This window comes from Panthera pardus, unplaced genomic scaffold (assembly GCF_024362965.1).
Source record: "Panthera pardus isolate Hobbes unplaced genomic scaffold, ASM2436296v1 HiC_scaffold_8, whole genome shotgun sequence".
NCBI classification, from domain to species: Eukaryota; Metazoa; Chordata; class Mammalia; order Carnivora; family Felidae; genus Panthera; species Panthera pardus.
Window position 1 is genome coordinate 13,880,429 of NW_026527013.1, and position 24,846 is coordinate 13,905,274.

A 24,846-nucleotide genomic window follows, 5' to 3' on the forward strand; every position below is an offset into this window, starting at 1 on the left:
TACCTTCTAATAGGCCAGGAGCCAACTCGTGAGCTCAGAGGGAGAAACCTTAAAGCTTGGTCCTCGCCTGCACAGCCTCTGAGTGGGGGACAGTGGCTCAAGAGGCCACATCCACACAGGGTTTCCTGCCAAGTAGAGCCCCTGAGGCCAGGGTCCCGGTGACGTGAGGGGCCGCGAACCCCGTGGCTCATCCTCAGACACAGCTACCAACTGTCACAGCATGTGAGTCCCGCACTGCTGCCAGGAGCGTCTGAGGTGGGATGCAGGTGAGCTGGCGGACAGAATCCCTGGACACTCGGCCACGCCTCCTCCGCAGGATGCGACTGTCATGCCAGCCACGTGGACCTCACAGCAGGGCTCCACGGTGGCCCATCCCCACTTCACAGCAAGGAGGCATCTGCGTGGTCTGGCTGACGTGGCGAAGCCAGAGCGAGCCGTTCACCTTCCCAGGGGTCCTCAGACTCCCTCCGGGGGCTTTGGGAGACAGGCCCCGCCCCCTCCTGCTCCAAAGCCTGAGCCGTGCCCTAACAGCAGGCTTCACCTGCTGACATCACGTTCAACCCCTCAAGAGGTGCTGCGGGCAAGCTGCAGCCACACACGGAAGCCTGAGGGTCTCCACGTGAAGCCCCTTGCCCAGAGCCACGGCTGGTGTGTGGTAGGGACGCCCACTGACCGTGGAGCCTGTGCTCTTGTTAACTCACATATGCGGTCACCCAGGCTTCTTTAAATTCTAAAAGCCTCAGGCGGCTGAAGTCTTTGTTGGATCCTCTGTGCTGTGCCCGCTGCCTGTGTGGTAGCAGACAGCGAAGGAGGAGCATGCTGACCTCCCTCCGAGCCAACCTCGGAGCCACTGGACAAGAAGCACCATGGCCAGCAACGTGTCCGTGACACCCTCAAGCCGGTCCTAACCCGGGAGGCCGAGGCTCTGAGGCAGGCTGCGAATCTTGGAAGAGATCCCAGGAAGGGCTCTTCCCAGCACCCCTGTGTCCAGACCCTCTGCCGAGGCCACTCAAGGTTGACTGAACCCTCCACCTGGCCCCGGGCAAGCACGAACCTGCTGGAGGAGGCCGTCCAGCGCATCCTTGTCCGCCTGGGCCAGGCCGTCCTTCTGCAGCCGTAGCAACAGCTCGGCCTTCCGATAGGGCCTCAGCGCCAGGAGGTGCAGCACTCGGTCACGGAAGGGCCTCTGAGACACCCCACTGCCCCCACTAATGCCACCGACACTGCTCTTCTTGATGGCGCTCGCCAGGTTGATTGGCGTCGCCCGCTTCCGGGAGGGCACGGCGTCCGTGGCCCCCGGGGCTGGTTTCCGAAACTGAACCTTCTTGCCTGCAACGAGAGCCAAGGCATTAGGGATTTAAGGGGGTGAGGGGGTACGGCCTCTGTGTCCCTCTGCCTGGGGCTGATGCCGAACTCTGAGCGAGTGCGTAGACGCCTGCTGACGGCCGACAGCCCAAGGGGAAGGCAGCTGGAGCCCCATCCAGCCTGGCCTGCTCCGTGGGGACCTGGAGAGCTGAGTACACCACCTACTGACCACACACAGCTACCAGGCCCTTGCAGGGCCCCAAGTGTCAGAAGCGGGAGCTGCAGGAAACAGAGGTATGTTCAGAGCTTTAATGGATTTCATCAAGGGCAGCCCGACCGCTATACGGCTGATGAAAAGGGTGGGGTTCCTGAACGGCCAGAGGCAGGCGCCCCCAGAGCCCGCACATCACAGCACTCTCCAGCCACAGGACCCGCCATTCTCTTTTATGATAAAGGAGGAGTGGATAAAGGCATGGGGCCGCTTGGGCAGCTTCTCTGGAGACCCCGGGGTAGGAGCAGCTCCCCAGGCTGCAGCCCCGTCAAGTGCTTCTTGGACAGACCCAGAGTCCCGGGGGAGGGGGGCAGCGGCCCGATCCCCCACGCCCCTAGTGCGAACAGACTCCAGCACTGCTCTTGAGGGAGGGGCCTCTGCTCAGAATTTGTTAACTCCACCCTGGACGGCAGCACGGCCACTGAGGGAACGTGCACGGCCAAGTGAGGTCAGCGCGTGCCTCACGTCCTTGGGCCAGAAAGCTCTCCACAAGAACTTTTTGTTTTGCTCTCATCCCTTAAATCTCATTTGTCAAATTAATACGGGAAGGAGTGCTGTCAAAATCCTTAGGGCCAGACTTTGTTCCCAGAGGACCCAGCTGATGGGCTGAGCAGGGTAGAGGAGAGGCCTGACGCAGTGGGACATACATGACTACGCTTTCAGAGGCCAGGAGACAAGTGCTGCCACCAGGACCGAAACCAAGAACTCTCGCCGTCCCCAAAGTGGTACGACAAGCCACACTTTTGACCAAGTTTTTGGCTGAAGGACCCAGAAACTTACTAAGATGTATATGAATGTCCACATTTGCACGCTGAGGCGAGAGCAGGCAGGGGAAGTATTTCTGGATTCTGGCTGCTGCTCTCGGGCGGCTTTGTCCCCAGCAGCAGCTCACAGCCCAGGGCATGGGCTCCCTCAGCATGCACGGCCACATCCACCAGGATGCAGCGTTCACTGGTAGCATGGACTCCTCCTGCCTAGGGTTTCGGTCAGAGCCAACTCCACTGCCACGCCAGTGAAATCACATACTCCTTTGGGGGCCTTTGAAATCCTCCCACCTTTTCTCAAAAAACAAAAAACCCCAAAAGCCATTAAGGTCCTGTTTGCTGTAAGCCATTTTGTGCCTTTCTCGGGCCTAACGCCCTTCCTCTTGGCCTTGAATCCTGATGACTCTTGAACTTGTCTGGGTCTAGGTGCTGGGAAGACTAAAGCAAGAATGGAGCTTCCTAAAAGTAAACACTTTTCATGCTGCTGGTGTCTCAACTTCACCAAAACCGTTTCCAAGCAGATGATGAGCTGCCAGAGCCTTCTCGTCCAGCAGGAAATCAACACATTTCCTTCCCAGTTGTGACCTGACAGGCCCTTGCTGGCCCCAACCCAGCAGCAGACTATTTGCCATAGCGCACATCTCACAATCGGCACCTTGCCGCTGGCCGTGTCAGGCTTGGGGAAGAGCCAGCCAGGCGGGTGAGGGCAGGGGTGGCAGCTGAAGGAGGACAGACCCCAGCCCTGCCATCGAGGAGCGTGTCTATCTCCCTGATGGGTAGGGATTCCCGAGGTCAGAACCTGAGAGAAGGGCTCGTGGATTCGGAATTCCTGGAGTTCTTGGGGCTCATATTCAAACTGGGGAATTAGCAGATGCCACAGCCCCCAACAGACTCGGCCAGTACAACAGGACCTTTTCTGACCTGACAATGAGAGATGGCTCCCCTTGCTTGGGGCTGGACCTCTGTCAACCCATCATTCCCACTCCCGGCCAGGACAAGCCTTCAGTCCCTCCTGCTCCCCACCACAGCTGCCCAGCAGGCACGAGCCCCCCCCAACAGGCGGAATCGCAGGCCTCATCCTCACCCAGGTAGCGGCCTCCAGCCTTGATGACGATGGCACCACGGCTCCGTGTCTCCTCCTCAGCTTGCGCCATGCTCTGTCGTGCTTTCTGGTAGGAGTCATCGGTGGCACACACCGTGATTTTGTCCTGGATGCTGCCCAGGCAGTCCAGGTGAACATCCCCGTGGCTGCAAAACAAGGGGCCAGAAGCTAAGGTGAACTCCTCCTGGGATGACAGGGAGACACGGTCTGGGCGCCCGTGCTCCCCCGTTACCCCCCAGCTGGAAATGGGCCCAGCGCTAACTTGAGCAGCATCGTTTCCACACAGCGTATCTTAACCTGGAAAAAACAAGGGAACCCAGGCCCCTGGGCAGAGGTAGCAGGCCTGCACCTGTGCCCTGGACACACTGAATGCAGCAGCAAGGCTCGGGTATGAGAAAGGGGATCTGGAATGGCCTGGCTGGCTCAGTCAGTAGAGCATGCGGGTCTTGATCTTAAGGTCGTGAGTTCAAGTCCAACACTGGGTATAGAGATGACTTAAATAAATACCCCCCCCTCAAAAAAAGAGAAGAAGAAGAAGGGGGCACTGCGCCCAGATGAGGCCTTACCTGGATACATATTGCTGGATGCAGTCAAAGCTGCCCTGGGGGCTGTCACGGCCAATGTTGGAGAGGTAGAAGGAGAAGGTCCGCGCCTCCGTGGGGCAGTCAGGCTGGGGGATGGAGATGTGCTGCATGGAGAGGGAGAAACATCACTGGGAGGTCCACATCACGGAGGGGACCGTGGGATGGGCCATCCATTGGACCCCAGACCGTCCCCCACAGCTTGACACAAGGAGGAAGTGCCAGTGCTTTCTAAGCATGGCACGTTGGTCTGAGGAGCACAGAGCACTTAGCACACGCCCGGAGCCAGGGAGCCCACCCTGATCTGGGCCATGAGCCAATTTCCCACCCAGCAAATGGGGCAGATCTGGCCTGGGACATGTGTGAAGGTGACGTGAGACAAGATGGGCAGCAGTAGCTATCAGTGCACACTGAGCAGCCGATATGCTCCAACCCTTGCTCCCCTGTGGGATACACACTCCACCTGGATGTCCATTCACTGTCCTGCAGCCAAGACCAAGGCGGGTGCAGGCCCCGAGGGGCTCACAGATCGGCCGCACCCTCCCCCAACAAACCGTGACACGGTTACGTGTGACAAAGGATGAATGTCTTGGTTAACAGAACCCTGACTTTGGACGGTGCCTCTGCAGAAGGGTGGGACAGCCTGACCGGCAGATAGACAGACAGCAAAGGTCCCGGCCAAGGTGCAGGGCTCGGTGCAGGTGGGATAGCATTGCGCCCACAGGCCGGGGCTGCATTCCAGGCCAACCCTCACTGGGTTGAAGTCCTGGGGGCTGTGGAGGAAGCTGGTGGGAAGATCCATGCTCCGGTTGCTGGCCCATATTTGGGGCACAAGATGGGCCTCCAGAACCCTCTGTTACCAGTGGGGACTCCTCATAAAGTAATCCCTGGGTTTTGAGTGCAGGAGCTCAACACAGCTAGGCACACAAACAAGGGGGGGCAGAAGAAGGCCCCATTCAGGCCTTATCCTTGGGCTGCTAAACCACCTCAGTATGCCCAGGCCCTATTTCTTCTCCACTGATGTGAGACCACCATGCCTCCCTCATCAGCATTGGACCAAACACGGCCCCGACTGAATTCCAGCCTTGCCCAGCTGTCATATGTAAAAAAGGGCAGTTCAGCCTGAGACTGAGGACACGGTGGCTCAGGTCACAAGGAGGGCCGCTGCCCTCTTCACGGCCTCCCCCCCTTCACCGCTCCGCAGGGTGGTGTGTGGACCCATAAGGGAACCTGCACGTGCACCTGGCCTAGAGTTGGCCCCAAAATACTGAGTGACCTGCCCAGCCTGCAGTCAGTCCCTGCCCCAGACGTGCACAGTGAGAGCCAACGTGGCACAGACTGGCTCCCAGATAAGGCAGTTCAGCCCTGTCCTGCCTGTACGCGACATCTCCTTGTCTCACGCTTGTGGCCATCTTGTGCTGCCGGCCCATCCCTTCTTGGATGTGACGTTTGTTCTCCATCACAGAAGCAGCCGGAACACGCCGCCCAGATGTTGAGGCTCAGGCTGCTGAGGGTCACTGCAGGAGACGCACCCAGAGCCAGATACGCACTGATGCCGTTGCCCAGAATGCAGCCGGAAGCTCATGCACCCCAAAGTCAGCAAGTCAACAGTAGCTTCCGGTGGAAGCTGACACCCCTGCCATCGGGTGGCTCTTCCTCCACCCGATCCTTGAACCTCCTCCTCATCTCATCCTGGCTCTGATGGAGACACAGCCTCCCCAGGCGCCACTTTCCAGCTCAGTCTGCTCAGAGGACAGTGGCTGCCTCAAGGGCAATGGTCCTCACTGGGCTGTCACCCCTGAGAGGAGGGCAGGAGGTCAGGTCTCAGTCCCAAAGTGATTGTGCTTCTCTCTGGGTGGGAGCTGTGGGGACTCTTCGCCGTGACCGTTTTATGCCATCTAAACTTTTTCCACACGGGTGTGCGCGCCCACCTCCAAAATTCGTCCTGGACGTGGGGGTCCCAGCACAGAGCCCGGAGGTGGGTTTGTGTAGCCACTGGGGCCACAGGATGGTGGGAAACCCGGGGCTTGAAACTGATGCATGGGAGAACGTGATGCTGCTGGGGACAGGGGAGACACACACAGAGGTCTCCAGTATCCTTCAGGACAAAGGCGGGGACACCCGAGCGGGGGAAGGAGGAAGGCAGAGGGGAGGTTTGCTGGGAGCCTGGTGTGGCCAGGTCTCTCGGCCCCATCCCCGCCCAGCACTACCATGGCCTGAGGACTCCTTTGGTTAACGGGCTGCTTTGCTGCTCCTCAGTGACGCTGGTTATCGGTTACCAGTCGGTGGGCACCGAGCGAGGAAATCCCCCATCGGGGCATGAATAGACCAGGAATGCATGGCTTTCTCTGTGCCAGCGAAGAGCTTGGCACATGTACCAGGATGTGGCCCGACAGTCAGCCCTGCTCAGCTGCAGCATGTGCCTCCTGGACCGAGTCTCGGCTGCCCCACGGGGGCCACCATGTGGCCCTCAGCTGGCCTGGGCATGCAGGTCTGGGTGCTTCTAAGGTCAGCCCTGACTCCAGGTGATGGGGGCAGGGGGAGTCACTTTAAACCTAATCGAGTGTCTGTGTACACAGACCCAGAGCAGCAAACAGGCTTGTCCTTCCTGGGCGGCCCAGAGTGCCTCTGAGACCTGTGAGGGGCACAGGTCCCTGCCAGAGCCCTTTCACCTCCTCCTTTTTATTTATTTTGAGGGGGGGGGGGAGATTGAGTGAGAATGTGCACATGTAACCAGGGGAGGGGGAGAGAGAGAGGGAGAGAATCCCAAGCAGGCTCCGCACCGTCAGTGTGGACCCCGAGGCAGGGCTCAATCTCACGAACGGCGAGATCATGACCTGACCTGAAATCAAGAGTCGGACACTTAACTGACTGAGCCACTCAGGTGCCCCTCACCTCCTCCTCCTTTTGAAATCCATCCTAAGTGGGGCCTGCCTCCGCCCCCCCCCCTCCCCGATCTGCAGGTGCAGGCGGGAGCTGTGAAAAGGCACACCAAGTCCTGGTGGCAAAAACTGGCGGGGGAAGCGCTTGATACTCCGTTCCGGTAAGAACAAGACAAACAGGTACGCACAGGAACCCAAACTCCAACTGACCAGGTTCTCTCTGGCCAGAGGAGGTTCCAGGCAACACTTGCTTTCTTAGTTATTTTCGCTTCCTAAAGAAGCCTCAGAATAAAACATGTTCTGGGTAAAGAGAACTACGGTTGTCCAGCTGAACTTGACTTCCAAGAGCAAAGCAGCCACTTCGGCCCAGGGCACTCCCTCAACCCCAACACCAGGGTGCATTCTAAGCACCTCCCTGCATTCCAAGAACCGCTCTCATGCCCTCACTCACCGAGGATGCTCAGAAGAGGGAGTGCACGCCCCCGCCCTCTGTTCAACCTTGGCACACAGATGGTTCCTGACTCTGCAACACCCCATTTTAGAAATTTTTTAGACTGTTTTCAAATTGTCCCTGTGACAACACGGCAACAAGCACCCTCGTGCCTCAATCATGTGCACATCCCGGACTGCTCCTTCAGAGTTGGCTCCTGGACACACAGACAGAAATGGGTCAAAGGCTTTCGACCAGCCCTGCCCTGCCAAACTTCATTCTAGAAACTGCAGTTCAGGCTCCTGCTGCAGCACAGGCAAATGCCGCAACGCTAAACTGCCCTGGATACCACCCCTACTTCTCTTTTTTCATCAACTGAAGAGTTTTGGGGTGGGGCTGGCCAGGTGGAAGTTTCTTTTCCCCTCTGGAGGCTGACTTTTCACCAGCTGTCAGACGTTCACAACTCAGAAGTGAACCCCAGGGGCACCCGGGTGGCTAAGTCAGTTAAGCGTCCGACTCCTGATTTTGGCTCAGGTCATGATCTCACAGTTTGTGAGTTCAAGCCCTACATCGGGCTCCGTGCTGGTGGAGCCTGCTTGGGATTCTCTCTCTCTCCCGCTCTCCCTCAAAATAAATAAAATAAACTTAAAAGAAAAAAAAAAAAAAGTGAGCCCCAGAAAGCAGAGGGGCCCAGGTCACCCAGCTCAGTGTCTGGGAGAGGGCAGGGAATGCAAACACAAACATGGACGTGGCAATGAAACAGAGACGAACACTTTGCTCTGGCGCATGACACCCTAGAGGCCAACACGCTACAAGTGAGAGACAAATGCCATTAGTCACCCCAAGGAACTAGCCAATGCCAGGGCCCGGCCACACACCACAACCTCCTCGGGCAGGCCTGGCTCCCATGGTGCTTACAAGCATAGGCAGGGAGGCGACCAGGCCAGATCGGACTCCCACCACCTCGCCCCCAGGCAGTGGTCAACACCGAGGTCCTATGCTGGCTGTGCACACCAAGGGGGACATGCACTAGGGGCCGAGTGAGCTTGCTGTGGGCTGCAAGGACACTGGTTTTCTTAAGTCCTTATTACCCCCCACACACACACAACCCCCAAGGCGGAGAGCCCATCACCTGGGCGAGGAGGCTGAGGGACAGTGAAAAGAACTGGCAAAGGCCCCTGAGCCAAGAGCCTACAGATCTTCAGTCTGTCAGCTTCATGGGCCTCTGGGAAAGACGGTCCTTGTCACGCTATGCAGAGCCTGGAACGTGGACTCAGCCCGTGGACCACGAACACTGAATGGGCCTGCCCAGCCCCACCCCTCTGGCCTCCCGTTCCTCTCTCTACCCAGCCTACCTCACTGGCCCCATCCCCAGCCTCAGCTATACACAAGCGGCTCAGCGACCAGGAGAGGGGGGAGGGGAGAGCCCAGGCACCCTGCCTCCTCTGGCAGCATGGTGACTATGCAGATGTGGCCTGGCCAGGAAAGCGTCTGCTGTGTGTCCAGCACCAGGCCAGGCCCCTCACACCTGGCAGGGAGTAGGGGATGCATCCCATCACTGCCCAGGAAGAGAAGGATGACGTCCAGACACAGAGGGTAGACCTAGTGCCTGACCCTTCACAGCAAGCAGGGAAAGAACAGCACCCCTCCTCTCTACCTGGCACAGCCCTCCCCAGGCTCACAAAGGGAAGAGTGGAGAACTGTGGCCTGACTGGCCCAAAGCTGCGGCACAGGGCCTCTGTACCCTCAGAACCTTCTAGAAACTCTGTTACACATGAGAAAATCCAGAAGGAAGGAAAGTGGGCAAAGCATGATTCCGACTCTAAGGTGGCAGGACCCCTGACTCGAATGGATGTGGCTCTCAGGCTTTGCACAGAAATTTGGGTGACACAAAGCATGGCCCAGGAGAACCTCACAGTGCTTCCGTGAGCGGCCGTGTGGTGTCCTGCTGACCAGAAAATGCTGCTCACAGGATAAGCCATGGCTTTTAGTGGCCCTTTCCATGCATCTGCTTCCTCATCTTCGCGACTACAGAGGGTACAGCATGACTATTGGCCACCAGAGGGCACCATGGGGCCGGTCTGGCAGCAAGCCGAGGGAGCCCTGCCCCCCAACACTGACCTCTACCCCTGGGGAAATGTCCCAGGGACAATAAAGGGAAGGCTGCCACAGGACTGATGGGACCAAAGAGAGATGCAGAAGTTCCAGAGGAGGAACTGGGGGAGCGAGGAGTCTGGGGCCTTTCAAGAGGTCTTGCTGACTTTAACTGGTCTTCGCAATGATGTCAGTTCAGTTCAGTTCAGTTCACGTGTGCACCTGGCCAGGCCACAGCCCCCGGGGACATCACGAATGCTAATCTGGATGGGGGTATTCTGTAGATGTGGTGGCATCCACAACCACCTGACTTTAAGAAAGTGACCCTCAATGGTCTGAGTGGGCCTCACCCAATCGGCTGAAGGCCTTGAGGAAACTGAGGTTTCCCTGAGGAGAAAGAAGGTCGCCTATGGACCACAGTGCCCATTCCTGCCTTCCCCATGGATGACTTTCAGCCTCACCAACCCCACAACTATGTGAGCCAATGCCTTGCAATACATCTCCTTGTATCTTTGTATCTGTACACACAGACACGTGGATGTTCTAGAGGCTCTCTCTCTGGAGCACCCTGGCAGGTGCACAGATCTTCTTAAGGAGGCGGCCGGCCAGCTGTCAGGTGGAAACTAACTGATTTAGACACTTGTGGCAACCCTTCAGATTAAAAAGAGAAAAAGAGACAGACAGACAGACTTGTAATAAAGACCACAAGAAAAACCAGTGTTTCAAGGTATGTTTGGTGGGTGAGGGATTTTGGGGGGGGAGGGGGGCGGGGGTAAGTCCTAAGCCTTGGGAGGCAAGGATTGTGGACAACTAATCCTTTCTTTTATTCTCCAATTTTTTTCTGTAAGGTGGTCATTTGGAATGAAATAAACACATTTCACAAAAAATGGGAGTGCTGAGTTTCTATACCTACCCCCTGGGCCAGCAGCCCAGTACCAAAATCAGACACCCACGGTCCCAGGTCCAACAACAGAGACCAGCTTCCAGGGAGGCTACAGCTCCAGTCCTACTTGGCCTCTGGGACACCTCAGTTTTTTTGTTTTTTGGGTTTTTTTTTTTAATTTTTTTTTACATTTATTTATTTTTGAGAGACAGAGCACAAGTGGGGGAGGGGCAGAGAGAGAATGAGACACAGAATCCGAAGCAGGCTCCAGGCTCCGAGGTGTCAGCACAAGAGCCCGACGTGGGGCTTGAACTCACAAACCGTGAGATCGTGACCTGAGCTGAAGTCGGACGCCCAACCGACTGAGCCACCCAGGCGCCCCTAGGACACCTCCGTTTTGAATCAGCACAGAGATCAGATCAGTACGGGGGGCCCAAGAGTCATTGGCTACAGGAAGGAAGCGGAGACTCTGAGGGGCCACTGGACAGAGAAGCTGCATTCGCCCCAGACAGGCTCTTGGTGTGGCCCTGGCTGTGGGACCAACCTGGCAGGCCTCAGCTTGGCACAGGCCCTGGCCTGACACAGAGCCGGATGGGGCCAAAATGCTGCCCCCAGCCTGCCTCTGTGCCCAGCAAGCCATGACAGGCAAGAGAGCACACTGGTCACAATTCCAAATATGATTAAGACAAAAAAGACTCACCCCTTGACTTCCCTGAAATCGGATTGACGGTCTCAGTGAAACAGAATCCTGCAAAAAAGAAAAACAGGAAAGTGTCATTAAGATATCTGTAAATCCAGGGATTTACTTCCCAGTTGTAGAAAGAGTACTGTAAGGACAGTGCTGTCAGGAGAGGCAAGAGAAAACACATACACGCTGAAAATGCCAGGAAAGGTCACTGAAACAGAATTTCAAAGGATCGGCAGGAGTTCTCGGATGCTGTGGGGGCCAGGTATGTAAGAAGTAAGAGTGGAGACACAGGCAGTGGGCAGTCCCTCACTGTCCTCCCCAAACCAACGTCAGCCCAGGCTGTCCTGCCCCGGAGACACCCTCTCAGAAGGGAATCACCATGGACAAGCACCACTGCCCAGAAGGCAGGCTGATGAGGTGATGCCCTCGCCCCCCACCCCCCCACCCCCCACCTCCACCAAACACCCTGCCAAGACAGGGCCCAATGCCTGCTCAGTTCCCACGTCACAGCTTCAGAGCAATTTGTCACCGAGCTTGGGACGGCGGAATTTCCAAATGTCACAAGAAAAAATATACTTAAAAAACTCAAAATACTTGAAGCTTCAGCTATTCAGAGATCGGCCTTCTGTCAGAATTTCAGAAAGAACATGGGTCCAGATGGAGGGTCGCACCTCTCTTTCTCACCCATCTTGGGCCCCAAGCACCCACCTTCTGCACAGCAGATACCGCCCCACCGCGTGGTCCTGGTTTGTCACCACAACCCTCTCCCTCAGCCCCCAAACCCACCTGGCCTCTGTGCCCACTGTCCTCCCCAGCCTTCTTCAGACGGCAGGCAGGGTCTGGGCTCTCCCACCTCCAGTCGAGCCCCACCTGCAGTGAGGCGAGGCCCTCCCACCTGGCCCCCACACTCCCAGACACCAGGGGTCTGGAGTGGCTACCTGTCTGCTCCCCATCCAGCATGTCAGGCCACTGCAGGCCCTGGGGTGAAGGAGCTCTCCAGATTTGTGGAAAGAACCAGCCAACAGGGCACCTACGTGGCTCAGTAAGTTAAGCGTCCAAATCTTGAGTTTGGCTCAAGGTCATGATCATGGTTCCGGAGACTGAGCTCCACACTGGGCTCTGGACTGATAGCATGGAGCCTGCTTGGGATTCTCTCCTTCTCTCTTTACTTCTCCCCGTCTACGCTCTCTCTCGCTCTCTTTCTCTCTCGCTCTCAAAAAATAAACATTTAAAAAACCCCACTAATAACACAAAATTTAAAAAAAAACAAAAACAACCAACGGGCATGCTGGCCTCTCGGTGCCCATGGACCCATTAGCCGCTGGGGTGAGGGCTGCGGTTGTGTCGCAGACATGGCTCAGCCAGCATGGACCACGCAAGCCACACATGTACCCCTGTCCTTTTTGTTTACCAGGAGCCCCTTCTTTACCCAAAAATCTCAAGGATCCTGTCATCGGGAGCAATTTGTCACTGAGTGTGGTGCAGCAGAATTTCCAAACGTCCTGAGAGATCACACCGAGCACCAGTACCTACCTCCATGGGATCGGACACCCTAGAAGCTACCCTATACTTCCAAAGCACATCACCTCTCACTGCCAGGCCATCAGATATGGGACGTCCACCAGCCCCTTGTTCCGCTCCAGGACTAGAAACTAGCCCCTGCAGGCACAAGGCCCACTGTGCTTTGGAGAAAGGAGCCAGGCTTCCCCCAAAGCAGGCTCAGGGCCAGCTGCCCCATCCTACAAACCACAACCTGACCCCCGCCTGGGCTGACGTTCAGAGAATGAGAAACACAGCCCCTGTGGGGTCCCCGGCCTGGCTGGGCTCTTGAAGACACGACACTTAAGCAGCCTTTGCTTGGAATTGGGTTAAAGAAAGAGACCAAAAAGAAAACCTGCAGGCGGCCAATGAGCATGTGAGAAGCTAAGACTCATCAGTGAGGCGCAGGCTTTGTAGGGAGATACCGTGCACCTATCAGAGTGGCTAAAACAAAAAGGATGATACCCCAGACGTTCATCTCTTGCTGGTGGGAGCATACAAAGCACAGCCACTGTGGAAAACGGCCTGGTAGTTTCTCAAAAGGTTAAACACAGTTACCACATGACCCCGAATTTCCACTCCAAGGCACAGACCCAAGAGAAATGAAAACATAGATCTACACAAAATCTTATCTATAAATGTGCACAGAATTACTCTTAATATCCAAAAGGCAGCAACAATCCAAACATCCATCAACTGGTGGACAAATTCCCGAGGGACACAACGTGGACAAACCCCAAAGCCACTGGCTAAGTGAGAGTACCTCAACATATGACATCCTGCAGGTATGAGTCTGCTCATATAAATTTCCAGGAAAGGCAAAACTAAAGAGACAGAGTCGATCAGTGAGTGCCTGGGCTAGGGGTGGGAGCGGCAGTGGCTGCAGACGTCGGAGGCCACTTCTCAGGTGGTGTAGTCACTCTCATGGACTCCACACCTAAAACGGGTACGTTCTGTGTGCTGTCGACACACCTCCATGATAGCTGTGACCTGTCCTCAGGCTCACGGAGGGTCTCTCTCGGAAGACTCCTGGGCTTTGAGCAACATCGCCCGAACACAGAAGATTCCTGAACACCCAGCAGAGATATTCTGGTCTGGTAATCGTTTGCAGTGCAGGAGTGATATAAAGGAGATGGAAGTAAACGGCAGAAAACACAAGAGCACCACAGCAAAGGCGATGTTAAGACCGAGCAGTCCTACAGAGCTCTCTACCACCATCACCGGATCATCAAAGACAGGAAAGCAGGCTGTTCCTGGCAGAGGGAACAGCAGATGCAAAGCCCAGAGCAGAGGTGTGGGACGCCGCGGTGCACCCCCCGGTCTGTTAGTCCAGACCCCCACACAGGAGTCAGCCAGGGACTAACTCTAGTACCGTGTGTGTCTGTTATCAACACAGGGCAAGGTCTGTGTCCTCCAGGGGCTTGGGGGACAGGGGACATGACAACGGTGATGCTAGGAGTCCGGATATACAGTAACAGTGGGGAGGAACTAGAAAGAGTGCACCTCCCTGGAAAGAATTCCACCAGGGCAGCCCCAGAAGTTCCTGGCTGACAACCAGCACCCACGCCAGCCGGTGTGGTGGGCGACCCTCCCCCTGGACCACATGCTCCCCGTGGGCCATTTAGTGAAGCATTTAACCGGCTTGGTTGCGGTCAAGCAAGTTATCCGGAAGACTCCTTTCTTGCAGTCACTCATTTCCCAAGGGCAGTGGCTTCACCCATTGGAGACGCTGGCAGAGAGGCCTAAAAACCCAGGCTTTCTTGACAATGCCAAGTGCATGCCCCCATGCGACGAGGCTGTCACCACAGAACCAGACTCCTGGCTATCCGGGCTCTCATGGTGTCTCCCTCCAGCAGGAGCACCAGACCCTTCTTGTCAATAGCAGAGCAATGCACTCACGCTATCGCATACACACTTGGGTGACTCCCCACAGGCCCTGTCTAGAGCCACTAACAAAAAGAGGCTCCGGGACAAGACCCATCAGAGTTCCGCCCGCCCCGTGCAGGCAGGGGAAAGGGGCCCCACCTGGTAAGACATTAGAACAAAGGGAGAAGCAGCATCTCAGTGCCCTCACATTCACTAGATGACAAAGTGTATTCTAACGGCACTCAGGCCACGCCATCCAACACTGGACAGCCAGTCACAGCCACAGCCACACTTAGGGCCTGGTAGGGCCCACCCTTGGTAATCTGGGTTAATAAGGGTCCCTGAGCCACTGCGGCTCTTACCCATCAGCTCCTCCACCCCAGGGCAAACTACCTTGACTGTTTTTGGTTTTGTTTTTTATTTATTTTGAGAGGGGGAGAGAGCCCGCATGCATGCAGGGGAGGGACAGAGAAAGGGAAAGAGAGAGTCCCAAGCAGGCTCCACGCTGTCAGCGCAGAGTCCGATGTGGGGCTCGATCTCATGAACCATGAGATCATGACCGGAGCTGAAATCAAGAGTTGGACATTTAACCGACTGAGCCACCCAGGTGCTCCTACCTTGACCTTTTGGGCAGACTTTCCACACGGGGCACCTGCTGGCCACTGTGCACCCCACCCCTCCGCCTTAAGATTTCCAGGAAGACACCTAGGTGCCAGCCGGGCCACCTCTCCACGGGCTGCAGGAATTCGGTTTTGGAGTGTCCTCTATACTGGCATGTGACCATCCCACCTGCCACAAACTCCCAGCTCAGAGACCCAGCAACATTTTAATGAAGCACAACAAAAAGAAAATTGTTGCAAGAAGGTTGTAATTTTACGGAATTTTATGTATTTATTTATTTATGAAAGAGACAGAGTGCGAGTGGGGGAGGGGCAGAGAGCTAGGGGGACACAGAATCCAAAGCAGGCTCCAGGCTCCGAGCTGTCCGCACAGAGCCTAATGCTGGACTCGAACTCACAAACCGCGAGATCATGACCTGAGCTGAAGTCGGATGCCTAACCGACTGGGCCACCCAGGCTCTCCTTATTTTACGGAATTTTGTAAAGGGTTCTAAACTGTACTGAAACCTCGTGTGTGACTCCACACACGAGTGTGGCCTTTGGCACACATTATTTTGCCCGGGGAGGGGGGGTGACACTTGCAATGGAAATCTGTTTTTAGATCAAAGTATGGGTTTTATTCTTCTAAAAGGAAGTTCTCAACTACTTACTGTAAAGCAAATACACTTAATTTGAATGACTCAAAGCACATCTAGCCTGTCACCTCCAAGAACCTACTAGAATGAAGCTGGCTGCATCATTCAGCAGTTCTTAACCCTCCCTCTGAGTCAGGTTCAGGGTGGGGCAGGTAGGCTGAGGGGAACCCCAAATGCTGTGCACCCCTGTGGAAACCCCAACCACTGGGTCAAGTCACATTGACAGAAGTGGCTTTCAGCATGTGGGGCATCGCCCCAGCTTCCTCCCTCTGCCGTCTAACAAAGAGGTGCAACCATCTGGGCTCCTTCCCACTCCAACCAGCAAGCTGCAGGAGACACCAACATGGACCCCCACTTGGAGGTCACTGGGTGTCTGCTGGGTACACTGGGGACACAAGACCCAGCAAAGGCCTGCTGCGCCTGACCCCCGTGGGTGGCCAACGGCCAGTGGTAGCAGAAGCAGCCACAGCTTTGTTCGCACCAGCAGTGCCCCATGCCGCGCGCAACAGAAAGGCCTGCTGGTCTGAAGCTGGCTGCTCCCAAGGGCTCCCAGGGAAACACGGGCCGGGCAGCCTCAAGGCCCTAGGCTAGCAACTTCCAAATTCTTACAGGCAACAACACACACCCAAAGCCGAAGATCCAACACCTGAGAACAGCATGCCTGCACTTCCCCTCACTTAGCAGCCTCCGTGGCTGGTGAAGGCACAGAACTCAGTGCCATCCGGAGGTGGAGCAGCAGGGGACGAGGGCACACGCACACCAAAACATGTCCCACACGTCACAGGCAGAGAGCTAGCTGCACTTTGGGCTTGTCATCACTAAACTCCACGACAAACCTCAAGTCACAGGGAGGGTCAAATGACTTGCCCGCACCCACAAGGGCAGGATTCAACCCTGCCTGCCACCACTAAGGCCCACGTTCTCCGCGGTGGGTGATACACAGCTGCAATCTCCTTTTTTCCGAGCCCTTTAGGGGCACGCAGGCTGACCACGAAAGGACCCAGCCAGGTCCGCTGCAGTCACCTCTGGCCTTCTGTCTAGGGATTCTGGGGTTCAGGCCAGTGATTCATGCCCTCCACTCCACTGACAGGAGGTTGGCCTTTCCTCTTTGGGAGGCCACGGTCGGCCACCCGAGTCCAGGGAACATTTGCTGGATGAACAGAAGGGCAAATGAACAGACGGCAATCTCATCAAACCCTCTCAGCCCTTCACAAGCAGACACTTACATAAGAGGCAGATAGACTATCTGGGTCCAGACATGCCACCTACTGGCAACAACAAGGGTGGTGGACAAAAAACATCCAACAACAATTTTCGGATAGGGGCACGGGCAGCACTAGCCAGAGATGTGCAAGAGAAGGGAAACAGCTAAGGGAGTCTCTGACTGTCCAGCTCACTGCCTCAAGAAACTTTCCAGATCACAGGCGGGGGAGGCTGAAGGGGCTGGATGTGTAGACAGAGGCCCATGGAGGAGGGGGCAGCGCAGAAGGATTCTCCTGGAGCCTGCACAGGGCCCTGAGCTGCTGCCCACAAAGGCTCAGGGGCACTTCCCAAGGCAGGGCCCCCAGGATGTGGCCTGGGACATGCCATATGTGGCCAGTCCAGGGGAGTCCTCGCTGCACCCCGCTAGGCAGTGGAGCTCAACTAATCCTCTTCTCTCAATTCCCCTTACTAAAAAAATCTCAGAAACAAGCTTCCGTGGGATCAGCTGATCCACCACTAACCAAAGTGCCTGTCAGAGGCCACAGCAGAACCAACACGCTTCAAGAAAGACAACGAAACCCAGCACACAACCCCATGGAATTCACAACACTCAGTATCCAAAACCAAAGCCTCCAGACATGTTGAGGCTATAGGAGAATGTGACCCCCTAACACAGGAGAAAATCCAGCCAATGGGAACAGACCCAGAAAGGCCAGAGACGATGGAACTGATAAAGGCTTTACTTTAGAGCAACCGTTATATATTAAAAATGTTCAAGGGCTGGGGTTCCTGGGTGGCCCAGTTGGTTGAGCGTCTGACTTCGGCTCAGGCCGTGATCTCACAGTTTGTGGGTTCGAGCCCTGCATGGGGCTCTGTGCTGACAGCTCAGAGCCTGGAGCCTGCTTCGTATTTCGTGTCTCCCTCTCTCTCTCTCTGCCCCTCCACCACTCACGCTCTGTCTCTCAAAAATGAATAAACATTAAAAACATTTTTTAATTAAAAAAATGTTTAAGGACTTAAACTTGAACTGGTGAGAAGAGAAATATGAGGCATAAGAAGAGAGCCACACGGAACTTCTAGGGCTGAGAAATGCAATATCTGGAAAGAGAAACTCACTAGGAAGGATTACTATTAGGCAATGTGGAAGAAAAAAGTTATGAACCTGATGACAAACTAACAAACACTATCCAAAATGAATCACACCCAGGAAAAAAAGTCTATAGAAAAGTGAATACAGCCTTGGTGAACTTCGGGACAATGGTACCAAGAGTTCCAACATATGCATAACTGGTATCCCAAGAGCATGGTATCTGAAGAAATAATGGCCCAGATGTGAGGAGCACAATAATTCAATAGATCCAAGAAGCTCCAGACGGAAAACAAAGAACCATGTCACAGCATACCATAAGCAAATGAGCATGACTGCTGATTGACATGCTATGAACCAAGAAGCAAAGATAAGACTCACAAGGCCCAGTATCAAAAAAAAAACAAGCCTGGAGACCGGGGAAGGATATCTGTAAAATACTGAGGAAGAATAATGCCAACCCAGAATTCCTTATCCAGTGAAAAGAGAAGGGGAAACGAAAACTTGTGCAGACAAAGGCTGAGAGAATCTTTGTAGGAGATCCGCACTGCAAGGAAGATTCTCAAAGTCCTTCAGGAGGCAGGAGAATGACACCAGATGGGCCCGTGGCTCTGCACAGAGGGTAAAAAGCACCGGGTTACAGGGAATGTGTGTATGAACATGAAAGACTTGTTCTCATTGTGATATTTCCAGAGAAGACAACGGTGGGGGGTGCGGGGGTGGGGCACCTGGCTGGCTCAGTCAGTTGAGCATCAGACTCTTGGTTTCAGCTCAGGTCGTGATCTCATGGTTCGTGAGATGGAGCCGTGCACTCTCAGTGCAGAGCCTCCTTGGGATTCTCTCTCTCTCTCTCTCTGACCCTCCCCCCACGCGAGAGAGCATGTGTGCGCACATGCTCTCTCTCTCTCTCTCTCAAAATAAACATTTTTTTAAAACTGGCTTAAACAAAAAAGAAGAAGACAATTGACGGCTCAAGGCACAAATAATGATAATGAAGCACAGAATGTGGAAGTGTAGCCTTAAAAGGGTGGCAATGAGGGGCGCCTGGATGGCTCGGTCGGTTAAGCTTCTGACTTCAGCTCAGGTCATGATCTCGTCGTCTGTGAGTTCGAGCCCTGCATCGGGCTCTGTGCTGACAGCTCAGAGCCTGGAGCCTGCTTTGGATTCTGTGCCTCCCTCTCTGCCCTTCCCCTGATTGTGCGCGCACGCTCTCGCTCTCTCTCTCTCTCTCAAAACTAAATAAACATTAAAAAAATTAAAAAAAAAAAAAGGTGGCCATGAGGCGCAAGGACTGGGGTGGGGAAGACGGAAGCAAACCTGAGGCACAAGGTTAACTGGAGGGCTGCGCTCTCAGTGCCAAGCTAACCCTGGCCTCCCTTGAGCCCAGGCCTTGGGGGAATGGAGTAGCCAGACTCTGCACCTTTGCCTGCTGGACACGCTGGCCGTGCACCTCCAGCCCGGCTGACCGCTTACCCCTTTATGCACTCGAGGGGCATTTCCCGAGTCCCTCGAGTCCCAGGCCATGCCTCACAGAGCATGGCATGCAGGGCAGGACAACTGGACACAGGCCACCCACCATGGGGCCATGATTACACACAGAAGGATCCAGTGAGGGGATCCGGTGCACACGGCAAGAGGGCAGACCTGAACCAGGGTGGCAGAGGCTAGCGCGGAGATGCTGAGCAGCACAAGAGCGGCCCTGGGTAAGAAGACGTGGCGCAAAGGGAAGTCCGCGGCGGTGTGATGGGCACAGGGCATCCCCCTGGGCTTGTGGACCCCCGACAAGGTGTGGCACCGACAGTGCGGAGCAAGCAGCCAGAGCCCCGTCAGAGATGCCTTCACAGCAGGACCAGTGGTCACGCTCTGGACCCACCTGGCCCGGCCGCCAGCAGCTGGAACACCCTGGCAATGCATGGGCTCACCATGCTACCATGGCCCGTCACTGCCTTCTGGCTGGCTGCTCCCTGCAGGGGACAACATGGGGCCAGGGACACGCCATTTGTGAGGGGAGCCCTGTCACCCTATTACCTCGCCTACTCAGCAGGACAGAAGGCGGACATGCCAGGGAAGGTCCAACAGACTAGCCCGGGTGCTGCCCATTTCCCTGTTGCCTTGGCAGCTTTTGGGTTATTCCCCAGACTGTGATTAGCAAGTTATCAGGTAACACGACTTCCTGTGACAGTCTCTAGGACACACCTGTCTGCATGCATCACGCTCAGTAAGTGTATGGGCTGCACTTCAGGCCAGCAATGCTACACACAACACCTCCAGTCTCTGCAGACCCTCTGAGGGGTCATGTCATTCCCACCACAGGCTCAGAGGTCATACCCTTCCCCAAGGCTGAGCAGCCCAGTGACTGCAGCAGGCATGGAGGGGGGTCTGGGGCCCTTGAGAGCCCCACCCCAGCTGTGGCCCTATCAGGACCCAGCGTAGCAGAACACCATCTCCTATTAGGCATGTGCGGGGTTTGAAACCAGGAGTTCGTTGGGACAAGTGTCGCTGTGCTTCGGCCAAGAGCCCAGGGTGAATCAGGAGGCCTGGTCGGGGTGGGCAGCGAGGAGGCCTCACTACAGAGCACCCTGCAGTCTTCTGGCCCCAGGCAGCTCCCGCAGGTGTAATAAAGACGATCGCAGGTAGGAAGAAACAGGCAGCATGCAGGGCAGGGCAACAGGCAGCCCCACAGGAGGAGGCATGGATGCTGCCCAAGGCAGGCCCCTTTACGCCAGGACCGGGACAGGGAGAGTCAGAACTTCACCATGGCCAGAATCCCCCTTTTTCTCCCCATGGACAAGAGCACTTCTTGGGTAAAGCAACAGGAAGTGTTTACAAAATCCACCTCCAGGTCCAGGAAGCACACTAGGTAGGCACTGAGTTACATTCAGGGTTCTTAACCGAGTGATTCTGCCCCGGGGGACACGGGGCACGTCCAGAGACATACTTGGCTGGGGAGGAGGGCCCTCCTGGTCTCTGGAGCATGGAGGCCAGGGATGCTGTTCAACACCCCACAAGGCCCACAACAGGCTAACTCCAGAGTGATCTGGCCCCAGACGTCAGCGGTGCCGAGGCAGAGAAGCCCTGAGCTAACTGCTGTCATGAGGAAAGCAGAGGGGAAAGTAATTGCCAGAGCAGAACGTGGGCCATAACGTGGGCTATTCCACGGGACAAATGACCTGGTTTCTTCGACAGATGGATGGCACAAAAGGAAGAAGGATGGAGTGCTATAAATTACCAGACTTGACACACACATCACGTGGGGGTCTGCGTGGACCCAGCCACGTGAAGGCAGCCTGCAAGGGTGCCTGGGGCTGCGCCTCAGGTGCTCTCACTGAGCTGCATGAAGACTGTCTGAAAAAACCAGTTCCTTTCTGTAAACATTCAACTCAGTCACTGAAAAAGCCAAGGGTGCGATGAAAATGTGACCGGGATTATTTTACAAAAACTCCAGCAAAACTAAACAAAGTGGGGGAGGGGTGTCTTGGGGAAGAGTTGAAACGAGAAGGGTCAGGCACTCACAGAGGGCAAGGTTGGGAGATGGCATGGGGCCAATCGTTGTTCTCATCTCTGTCATTTCTTCACGTTAACATTCCCATGTGAAAGGTCTATTATTTTTAATTTTAAGTTTATTTATTTCGAGAGAGAGAGGGAGTGCAAGTGGGAGAGGGGCAGAGGGGAGGGGGAGAATCCCAAGCAGGCTCCACGCTGTCAGCGCAGAGCCCCACGCGGGTCTCGATACCGCGAACCGTGAGATCACGACCTGAACTGAAATCAAGAGTTGGACGCGTATCTGACTGAGCCACCCGGCACCCCCATGTGAAAGATTTAAAACAAAGAGTGCACACGTACAAGCCCTCCCACACCACACAGAACGGACACGGGGCAAGGCCAGCAAAACGGACAAGCACCGAGTCTGCACGTCATCTGGGGAAGGGGGGGAGGGCCAGCAGAGGTAAGACAAGTGAGGACTGGTCTGACCTGGACACAGCCCCAGGATGTCTGCCACTGGCCTTGCATAAGCAGCAGCACCCAACGCCGCCCCTCCCAGTTCCGGAGTGCCAACTCTTCCTGGGGAAACACGCTCCCTGTAATCTACACGGCCTGACCCTCGTAACGCAGAGCCACCTGTGGAAAATGACCAAAAAGAAGGCATCTGTTCTTCCCTAAAGACTCTGTCTGTAGGACTCTGCAAACACAAGTGAAGTGCACCAGCATTTCTTTGGGGCTGTGATCAATCAATCCTCTCCTGAGCAGTATGTGACCAAGAAAGGGGGCAGTTAAGTCCTGAGAAAAGGCCTGGCTGCAGACCTCCTGGCAACCGTTCCCACCTGCCCCCCCTCCCCCCTTCCCCTGCCTCTTTCCAGTAAAGCACAAACAATTGGGAAACTCTTTTCAAGGAATCCTCCCTGCAACTTCCCGGCAGATTCTGAGCAGGATGCCGAGGCTGTGGAAAGTTTAGACAGTGTCTGTGGCCGTGAGGGGCCATTTCCATGAAGTACAAACAGGGAGAATGGAGGCACATTCATCACTGCGTGGAGGGACACGTAAAAGCAAGAAGAGATTCCAAGCAGCCAAGAGCCAGGTGTAAATCAGGACCCACACAGTAGCCAGCACAGCAAATATTTCTACCTAAATTCATGGACGTGCACAGAAGGTTCGAGGATTAGAAAAAAAGATGCAAATCACCTGAAACTGTGACCTGGACAACCCCCACCCCCACCCCCCCCACCCCCCCACTCCCGTGTGTTTTGTTTGATCTTCTTGGGTCAGCAAATAAAGGCAGACCAGAAGGGCCACCTTCTTTCCACGGAGATTCCCATGTGCCCATCCATACTCCAACTCCCCACCATGCCCGGTCCCTGGCGATCGCCAATCTGTTTTCTCCTTTTCCAGGTTATGTATATGGAATCATGCTGTATGAGTTTCCTGTGACCACTATAACAAATGACCACAAACTTGGTGGCTGAAAACAAGAAAAATGTATTCCCTCTGTGTCCTGGAGCCCAGAAGTCTGAAATCAGTATTCCACAGGCTGAAATCCAGGGGTGTGCAGGGCCACACTCTGTCCAGAGGCTCTAGGCAGTGAGCCTTTCTCGCTTCTTCCAGCTTCTTGGGTCTCTAGGCATTCCTCAGCTTGTGGCCACATCACCCCAATCTCTGCCTCTGTGGTCACACTGCCTTTTCCTCTGTGTCAAATCTCTTTCTGCCTCTTGCTTACAGGGTTACTCGTGATTACGTTTAGAGCCCACCCAGATGATTCAGGATGATCTCCCCACCTAAAGATCCCTACCTTAATCCCATCTGCAAAATCCTTTTTTCCATCTAAAATCACATTCACAAGCTCTAGGGGTTGAGTCTTGGACGCTGATCAGACCCTTATCCAGCTGACCACACACACTTCGCAGAATGCCTCTGAGATTCACCCATGCTGCTGTCTCCAAAGTCCATTCCTTTTTACCGTTGTTAACCTACTGTATTATGCCAGTGTGTTCATCCATTTGCTGACTGAAGGACACAAGGCTCATCTCCTATTTGAAGGACTAATGCATAAAGCTGCTATAAACATTCACATATGGGATTTTGTACGGACATGAGTTTTTGTTTCACCCAGGAGCACAACTGGGGGTCCTACGGCAAGTGTCTGTTTAACCTTATGAGAAATTGCCAAATTGTCTCCCAGGGTGGCCACATTCCCACCAGCAATGAGGGGAGTCCAGGGGCTCCCTACCCACACCAGTATTTGGCATCCTCGGCTGTTTTAGGAAGTGGCAGCTCATCGTGGTTTCCGTTCGCATTTCCTTATTGACTAATGACGTGGAGCATGTTTCATGGACTAATTTGCCATTCTTTCATCTTCGTGGTGAAGCGGTACAAAGCTGCAATGCATTTTTAAAAACTGGGTCGTTTTCTTAGTATTGCATTTTGAGAGCTCTTTATATGTCTGGATACAAGAGTTTTATCACGCGAGTTTTGCAAAATCTCTCCCAGTCCATGGCCTTTTTATTCTCTTACCAGTGTCCTTCAAAGAGAAGTTCTTAATTCTGATGAAGGGGCACTTACCAATTTTTTCTTTTATGGGACTTGTTCTTTGGGGTTATAACTACCCCTTGGCTTTTCTGAAATAGTCCTGTTTTATGAAAATCTAAATCGCCATTCTTACCAACCTTCCTTTCCCAAAAAAGAAGCTCTAGGGAACTGCCAGGTCCAGCCCCCTCGGCTCAGTCCCCGCTAAAGTGTTTCTCTCAGATGCTCGTGTCTGCACACTCCCTGGATCACGACCCTGGATGCTCCCTGGATGCTGACCACTTGGACACCATCTGGTTTCGGCCTTATGACCCTGGCGGGTTGGGCCAGGTACCGTCCTCCCACCACATCCGCCCTTTGCCCTGAAGTACAGCTCTCACTACTTCGAGGCCTCCATACTGGTACAACCAAGTTGGGCCTGGGCCACACGGGACCAAGATCATTCCCCCGCGGGGTTCCCTGTGTCCCCTCGTGTATCGGCCAACACAACCACCCTTAGGTGCCCAAAGCGGTGGCCCTACAGACGGGACACTAAGTGAATCAGCACATAGGGTACCTCAGGACACAGGAAGTGCAGAAGGACCCATGGGGCATGGTCGGGCGCATGCTCCGCTCAGATGAGGGTGGGCAGCATCTGAACCCTGACCAGAGCGTGTACTGCATGGGCTCGCTGGGCACAGGCTCTGCACAGAAACTGCAGCCAAATCGAACACAACAACTTGTGATATCTCGGCTGGCAGCCATCATGAAGCCCCTTCTTCAACTATCCAGACATCAAGGTTCCCACTGTTACAACTGAGGAAAATGAAGCAGAGAGAGAAGACACGGCTGCTGGAGGTCACAGGTGGGGCTGGGGTTCTCTGAGCTGGGCAACCCGC

General features: G+C 55.0%; 1 protein-coding gene across 1 annotated transcript in view; it reads right to left on the minus strand.

The window, feature by feature from the left end:
- ELL (elongation factor for RNA polymerase II) overlaps positions 1 to 24,846 on the minus strand; it is a 77,097-nt gene that overhangs the window by 19,256 nt on the left and 32,995 nt on the right. Inside the window, exons 2-5 of the mRNA XM_019416376.2 lie at positions 11,013 to 11,060; positions 4,009 to 4,130; positions 3,425 to 3,588; positions 1,055 to 1,329 (exon numbers count right to left, since the gene is read on the minus strand). Coding sequence (XP_019271921.2) covers positions 1,055 to 1,329; positions 3,425 to 3,588; positions 4,009 to 4,130; positions 11,013 to 11,060 — 609 coding nt within the window. The remainder of the gene's footprint in view (positions 1 to 1,054; positions 1,330 to 3,424; positions 3,589 to 4,008; positions 4,131 to 11,012; positions 11,061 to 24,846) is intronic.